Raw genomic sequence first — 8840 nt, 5'->3', positions numbered from 1 at the left:
GAAATTATCAACGGATGGGTAGAATAGGATGGCTAATTGTAAATATCCAATGCCATGTAATTTTATCTAAGTGAAGGATATTCAACTGATGAGATGTAACTATTCAACTGATGAAGACTGGATCATGTTTCAACTGATGAGAACCAAGCATTCAACTGAAGACAAAGTATTCAACTGATGATGCTAAGGAATTCAACTGATGAGACTGGAACAGCATTCAACTGATGAAGCTTGTAATTCGTTCAACTGATGAGACTGGCGCAACCTTCAACTGATGAGATCAAGAGCAGTTGAAAGTAACCAGAACTTTCAACTGATGAAGCAAAGAGCAGTTGAAAGCGACTAGAGCTCAAGTCTGACAAATCACATGGATCGAAAAATCACATGGATCGAATTACACTAAAATGGACATGGAAGCCTGATTAGGAAAATAAAGAAGAAGCAGAAACATTCTTATCTCATGCAATGCAATCTTAATCAAATCAAGATGATGGTCAAAGATGAAGACATCTCAGAAAGCATGCATAAGACAAAGATGTGCAGCATTGTTTTTAGATTAGAGTGCATTTTGTAATCTAGCTAAAAGCTTTGTAAAACTTGGAGTATATAACCAAGTTAGAAGCATCAGTTGAACTTGTTCAAATTACTTGAGAGAAAATCTAAGAGTTAGAACTTGTTTTAAGTGATGAACCAGTAGTTGTGCGAATTGTAATCAATCCACAGATTCTTCAATATAAAATCTCACGGGTGGATCATTCAATCCACCCGTATTTTTAATACTTGGTGTTTTCTATTTTATTGTTTTAAAGTGTTTGTTCTTGAATCTTTTAAATTTGTAAAAGATTGTATTCAACCCCCCTTCTACAATCTTTCTTATAGTTGGTGTAAAATAACACAAACCTAGCCGGGACAAACCCCCGAACTGTCAACTACAATCTGATTGTGAAACAAAGAACGAACTAAACAAATAGTCGTCTTGTTTTCAGATCGCTTAACAAATAGAATATTCATATTCTTTGATCTAAAAAGTATTACAAAGATATCTCGAGCAATCCAACCTACATCAGTTATGAAACTAGTAGTATCGCAATTGACCTTCACATAAGCATCATCTGTAGCCTGCTCCAAAGTGTTTAATTGTGTGTTTCACTAATAAACCAAACCAAACCAAACATACTCAGTATATCCCGCTTAGAGCAGGGTCTGAGGAGGGTGAGATGTACGCAACCATGCCCCTACCCTTAAAGTAGAGAGGCTGTTTCCGTGAAGACCCCCGGCTTAGTGCACAACAAATAAAACCGTGTGTGCTATAATAAGAATATAATACCTTAGCCCATGGCCTTCTTCCAATGGGACTTACCCAAACGGTTTTGATTGGCACGAATGCATCTGGTAATGACTGAGCTAAACCCTTCCCTTAAAACATAACACCATAACCCTCATAATCTTTGTGAGCCACGAGACCTAGTCTCAACCACTCTAATAAGCCGTCTCCAATCATTCTTATCTAATGTCATATCACCCGTGAGATTTAAGGCTCCCATGTCCAAACTTAATTGATCAGCCCATGTCCGGCGAGGCCAACCCCTCTTTCTCTTGCCCCGAACCGATATGTGTTCTACTCTCCGAACCGGTGCTGAGTTACATTTACGTCGAACATGTCCATACCAACGTAAACGTCCCTCCCTTATTTTCTTAGAGATAGACTCAACACCTAAAAGACGTCGCAAAGTATCATTCGGTATATGATCTATCATGGTGTTACCACAAATCCAACGCAACATACGCTTTTCTGCTGTCTCTATCCTACGTTCCTGAGCCTTTCTCAATGGCCAACACTCAGAACCATATAATAATGACGGTCTGATTGCTACACGGTAGAATTTACCCTTCAACTTCAAAGGTACACTCTTATCACATAACACACCTGTTGAAGCCCGCCAACGAAGCCATCCTGTCGAAATACGATGTGTAACATCCGCAGAAATATCGCCATTACTCTGAATGATAGAACCCAAGTATTTAAAGGTATTAGTTTGTGGTACACGGGCCTCCGCAATACATACAGCAACTTCCGCCTCATGAATCTCCTCACTGAAATTGGCCCAGAGATACTCAGTTTTAGAACGGCTCAGACGCAATCCATAATCTTCCAACGCTATACGCCATTGTTCTAATTTCTCATTAACCTCACTTCGAGACTCGGCGATTAACACAATATTATCAGCAAAAAGCATACACCAAGGAACCGGAGCTTGAATGTCACGGGTAATCACATCCAAAACAATTATTTTTAGGTCCAGATACGATTGTAGAAGGGGGGGTTGAATACAATAGTCACAAAATAATCGCGGCGGAATAATCTGATTGGAGTTTAACTTGTTAATCAGATTTAAATTAATTAATATAACAATTTTTAAGTCGTTATATAATTAATATGGTTCGTTTTAAAGTCCACTAGTTCGTAGAAAAATTTGACAGGAAGTATTCTAACTTAGCGGATTAAAACAACCGAGTGATCAAAGCATAGAAAACTATGGATATAACAATAGCAAGTTTAGCACAACTTGAAAGCTTTACAATGCAATGAACAACTTACAAATGAAGTGGTGAAGCCATATATATAGGCAAACCCTTGAACTATAATGACAAAGCTAGGCATGACAACTCTAGGAAGCTTTATAACAATCTAAACAAGTGCTATGACAAAAGGTATGACAATTAGAAGCATTGTCATGGCACAAGTGAGAAGGTATGACAATCTAAGAGAAGGTATGACAATCAGAATGACAAACCAAGGGAAGGTATGACAATCAGAAAGACAAACCAAGGGAAGGTATGACAATTACAAGCATTGTCATGCTCTCTTAGAATAGGTATGACAACCGTATGACAAACGGTATGACAATCAGTGGGAAGGTATGACAATTGTAACTTGGTGCCTAAGACTTCAAGTGGCATGACAATCAGTGGATTGTCATACCTTGTGACTTCGGTATGACAATGAACAATTGTCATGCCTAAGTCATTCGGTATGACAAACCAGAGGTTTGTCATGCCTCCTGACTATGGCAGGTGACATAGTGCGGTATGACAATCAATTAGATTGTCATACCGTGCTCAAAAACCATATAAATTGTATTTTCTTATATATAATTAATTCAATAATTATCCACTTAATTATATTAATTATATAAATTCAAAAAGTAAATTAATTCGAGTGTGAATTAATTTAATAAATAAATTACATAACTTATATAATTATTTTGAGATGTGAAAAAATTAAAAGAATAATTATATTGAGCACTTCTTCAGCAGCAGGTCTTCTGACTTCCTTTAAAAGATCTGATTTATTTGTCTTGATTGAACGACCACCTATTGTTGATGCAGAATATTTAATTTGAGTAGCTGACACACAAATGTACTGTCTGGTTCATCTATATCTAGCTGAATCAAATATTCTTTATCAATTAAACATTTGAGAAGTGGCTTGTTCGTCGAGTCTTTGTCTTCGTAGTTCTTCTTCATAAGTAGGAATAGTTTGGAATCTTTTGAATAAATAAAGTATTAAAACTTTATACCTTCTGGACTTCTGGACGTGCTACAAAATATTATTTGTACACTGAGGCTTGAACATATTAATGAACTTCTTTCAGTGGTGTGCAGCAGCATCCTGAAATTCTTCAGACATATGATTTTAATAAATCACTTGACGTCCTTCGTACGGATTCCTTCAATAGTGCTTGCTATTTACTTTCTTTCTTATCAGCGTTGAGTTGATACTCTTAAATACAAATAGGCTAAACATGTGCCTTTCAATCTCCCCCTATTTGTTTGTTAACATAACATGCAAATTATCGAGAGGATAACTCAACTAACTGATAAGACAAAGGATTAAACATGAATTGTAAATAGCAAAAAGTTTCTAGTATTTCATTAAACATTGACCAGAATTCAAACAAGTACATTAGATTACATAAGGATGTTCTTACTGAACATATATTACAAATTCCTTATCAAATCTAAAGATCAACTTCTCCTTCTTCGATATCTGAACTGTGAAGGATAGGAGTTGACGGTTCTTCTCTGGTTGGCACTTCTGATGTTGTGGACTCACCACGCTTCTTACGTTCCCTTGCCAGAGCCAGTTGATGTAACACTTCCATCTCTACAGGGTCTTCCTGGAAGTCCGATGGTTGAGCCTTTGTAACATTCTTCATCTTCTGGAAATATTAAGAAATATTCCTTCGGGTGTAGTAGGCTAGAATCACATCATCAGCATCAGACTTGGCTTTAGAAGCGAAGCCCTTGGTTCGAAGTAGAGTGGATGCTAGAGCCAGTTGCTTAGCAGGATACTTTGATAAAGCCTCTTCATTCAGATAGACAGTGCTTAAGAGCTCCTTGTGAACGAACTTTACACAATATGGATTCTTGACAACCTGTGGACTTTTGAAGACAGCACAGTCCAATAGCTTGTCACGAAGGAGTTCGTTCAAGTTGGAGGATCGCTTTACCTTGTTGCGAAGTACCCAGAGCTCAGACACAGAGAATGATTTAAGAAATTCAACAGATAACGTGAATGAACCATTTCTCTGTGTATATACAATCAGCTCCCACTATTCTAGCAAGTTATTGACTCCAACAGTCAAGTAATCAATTTCTAAAGCGAAGGCATGCATAAAGATATCCTCGTCAGGGTTCACCTCTCGAAGATCGTAGATCAGAGATAGGAACTTTCTGTCATTGAAAGGCTCCCTTTGAGGTCCATTGAAAATCCTCTTTGCGATGTCCCAGCTTTTTCCAACTTTCCTTTTTATATCAAGATTCTTCTGCTTGCACGCAGCATCATAGATTTTCTGCTTCTCTTTCTTGATTTGCTCTTCAGTTATCAATTTGTCCAATAGAAATTTCTGGTAATCACGAAGCTTACGCTTTCTAGCTTCATTCTCAACTTTAAACTTCCGTACATTTTCTTCATGTTCAGGATCAACAGGTTCTTCATCCTGGAATAAATAGCTCTCCTCAAATTTGCCTTCTTCCTCTGCTTGACGGTATGTAGCATCGAAGACGTCATCATCATCCATGTCTTGCGGATAGTCATCATAATTATCAGAATTGAAGACATTCTCAGATTGATGTAACGGCTCTTTGCCTTTTGACTTTTCAGAATTGTCAGGAGCAGATTCAGAAGTATTCCCTTTGTTGCTTTGATTTGAACTATTTCCACTGTCATCCCTGTCACCTTTGTCTCCATCTCCTCTATCTCCTCTATTCTCCCCCTTAGTTGAGGGATATTCTCTGGAGGTATCAGCATCTGACTTTGAGTTCTTTAGGAGTTGATCCAGTTTTCTATCGATATCATCAAATTTTGACATATACAGTGCATGATTAGATCTCATCTCGACAGTCAACTCATGAATTTCTTCTTTAAGCTTATCCCTGGAAGAACTGGATGGCCTTTCATCAGCTTTCTTCTCTAGGGTCACCAACTGTGCACCCTTTAGCCTCTCATTTTCAGCTATCATCCGGGCTAATTCAGCTTTAAGCTTAGACATTTGTTCCTCAAACAGAGTCGGGTCAGTGTGTGCACTCACCTCACGTACACTCATAGCTGTTTCACTAGCCTCACGTGCATGTGTATCACTCGGTGTTTGCCTTTCATCACTCATTGTTGGCACTCTTCCAGCTGTACCTGTATAAACTACCAATGCCCCCTGAGATGGGTTCAAAGGTAGTGGAGGAACAAATTGTCCTCCGGAAGCTTGTGAGGGCAAGTTTACTTGCACGTTGCCAAGTACCGCCTGATCAGGAAAGAAAATGTGATCAGAAAAGTTTTCATACATGATAAACTGGTTTTGAAAATCTGTGCAATCAGTAAACATAGTAACCTGTGTATCTGTTTGGTCTTGCACTAGCGTGAGGGCTAGCGCAGTGCTTGACTCTGTACAGGGTACCGTGGCAGAGCGGTCAACTTCAATGGCTTCATTCTGTTGAGAGAATGAGTCCAGAGACTGTTTCATTACCTGTTCCAAGTCCAAGCCTTTTTGGGAAGGCAAGGATGAGGCTGCAGATGTCTCCAGGGCTTCCAACCTAGGCTTCTTAATGGAAGACAGAGCTGCGGGTTGACTCGTCAAACTGCTTGAACTTCTCTTTCTGGCAATCTTACGAATAGGTTGAGTAGTAGTGTTGATTGCAGTGTTTGCAGAAGAAAGAGTTGGTTGAATGAATTGGTCAGCTTGGATATGAACCTGTGTGTTGTCAGGTTCATTGCTAGTAGTATGGAAAACAAAATCATGGTCACCAACAAAATCTGATGCATCAACATTAAAATTAGATGAGAAGTCAGAAAGTACCTGAGCTACCTGTAGGTCCTGTCGAAAGGACTGCAACTCTGGATTTGATGTTGAGTCAGCAGGTAAAGGTTGGGAGGTTGATTGTGTTTGTGGTATATAGTGGGTGTGTTGTTGTTGTGGTAGAGGTTCAGATGAAGACGGTTGAGCTTCGAAGAAGTTGTATTCCTGAGGTTCGTCTTCAAATGATTGTGATTGATGTGTTTGATGTAGAGGGGAATGGTGTGGTGATTGGTATGGGGATTGGTGTGGTGATTGATATGGTGATTGGTGTGGTTCTGGTTGTTGTATTTGAAGTGGTTCTGGTTGTTGTGGTTGCTGTTGTTGTTCCTGTTGAACTTGTTGAGGCTGTTGCTGTTGAGGTTGAGCCACTTGGAATTGATGAAGTTGTTGTGGCTGAGCATTGATCTGCTCCATCAGGTATGGAGTCACTATGAGTGGAAGATTCTCATGTTTTCTTTTGTAGGTCAGAGCTTTCATCAACTTCGTACAGACACGCTGAGTTGGTGCAATTGGAGAGTTGAAGTATGAATTCTTCTCAGCGTCCGTCATTTTATCATTCAAAAACAGCATTAAGAACCGAGGGTAAAAACAGACAACCCTGGCATTCTGTGCAACTGATCGACTACTGAGTGGTCCCAACTTCTTTAGAATCGAATGAAGAATCAACTTGCCAAAGTTGATTGGTCGATTGTGAACAATGCAGAATCCAATGATTTGAAGAAGGGAGGATATGATGTTGAAGTTACTTCGAGTGGTTGGCGAAAAGACCTTTGCCAGTGTGTCGAAGAATAAATCCCACTCAGGTTTCAAGTTCTCTTTTAGCATTCTTGGTAGATGTATTTCTCCCTGATAAAGAATGGCTTGAAAGAATTGAGTGATTTCAGCATCTGTCGGAATCTCAGCAAAGTTGTTTCGTGGAAACCCAAGTATTCTGTTGACATCATCAACTGAAATGGTAATACTCCGACCTCCAGTAATATTTCCAGAAACCCTGTAGTTGTCCAAGAGAGTGGTGTTGATGGTAGTGGAGTAAAAGTCCTGGAGTGGTCGAATCTGTAAATCAGCATGAGCAGTGATGGCCGTGCTGACTAAACTTTGACTATTCAGGAATCTCACCCAAGGTCTGAATCTCTCTAAGCTGGAATCAGGGTCCAAATATCCGTTGTAGTTGGTCTCACCGATAACAAATTGGCCAGCCATTTTTATAATTAAAAAATGAATTAAACGAGAATTTTTCAAATAAAATGTTAATTCTCAAATTTCTCGCAAATTTCAATTAATAATTAATTAACAATTAACCAATTAATTAATAATTCGAATTAATTGATTAAACTCGAATTAAAAATTAATTAAATTGTACTTAAATCCCAATTAAGTCCCACTAATCTTCACTCAGCCAAACGAGTCCTTAAATCGCTGTAAAACCCTAAAAATTCGAAATACCAAAAGAGGGTTTCGAAAATTTTTGCACCAAATCAACTAACAAACGATCAACACAGACAATCCAAGGTCCAGGAATCACGAACTCGGCAAAGACTGGCGAAAACTCGGTCAAAAACAAGCTAAATCGTTCGACTCAGTCGGACTCGGTTTGAACAAAAATTGGCAGAAATTCGACTTAAAACGTGATTAAAAATGTAACCAGCAAGCAATCAGAGCTTGAAAATCACGAAACCAGCAAGTTTTTAATGAGAAAACTTGAAAAACGTTTGAACTAGAGCAATGGCGAAGCGTGTATATACGTATGTATAGATGAGGGTGAAGATGAATGGTGAGTATGACAAAGGAGGTGAATGTCATAGGGGAGTTTTAAATTTCGGTATGACAATAGCTTGTATTGTCATACCGAGGTTTAAAAGAGACGTGTGGTTGGTGAAAGAACTCGGTATGACAATCTTTTGGATTGTCATGCCGAGGTTTTGAGGCGTGTTCAATACGTTCCACATGACTTCAATATGACAATTGAGAATTGTCATACCGAACTGAATTAAACAAGTAAATGCACACGGTATGACATTCTGAAGAATGTCATGCCGCGTTTAAAATAAATAAAAACAGAAAAAATGAATACCAATATTATGATTTTTGATTTTCTTTTGAAATAAAACCTTTTTACACATAAAATCAAAAACCTAATATAAATAATATATAAAATATTACACAAATATTTTGTAAAATTCAACTTTGATTAAATATAAATATTCATGAATTTAACTTTAATTCATTAAAATGAATTCACTTAAAAACTAATATTTATGCTTGATTAATTTTGAAAAATACAAAATAGAAACAAATAATTATCTAAATGCTTGAAAATTAATACAGGGGAGTGTGCAGCACTTAGAAAATTAACAGAGACATATATGAACATGCATAATTATACAGAAAATTATCAGATAATTTACAAACAATTATATAAAATCTAATAAAATATATATAATTACACAGAAAATTCACAAAAATATATAATAATATATAAAACAAATA

At 37.6% G+C, this 8840-nt stretch overlaps 1 protein-coding gene across 1 annotated transcript; it reads right to left on the bottom strand.

Annotated features, from left to right (window-relative positions):
- Nucleotides 1-1439: 1439 nt before the first annotated feature.
- On the bottom strand, nucleotides 1440-2237 carry LOC108204129 (uncharacterized). The gene has a single exon (XM_064092061.1). It carries the CDS (start codon nucleotides 2235-2237, stop codon nucleotides 1440-1442), a length of 798 nt encoding a protein of 265 aa, XP_063948131.1.
- Between the last annotated feature and the right edge of the window lie 6603 nt (nucleotides 2238-8840).

Source organism: Daucus carota, chromosome 4 (assembly GCF_001625215.2).
Source record: "Daucus carota subsp. sativus chromosome 4, DH1 v3.0, whole genome shotgun sequence".
NCBI classification, from domain to species: Eukaryota; Viridiplantae; Streptophyta; class Magnoliopsida; order Apiales; family Apiaceae; genus Daucus; species Daucus carota.
Note: the sequence above shows the minus strand (reverse complement) of the source record. Positions and strands in the feature narration are given on the sequence as shown.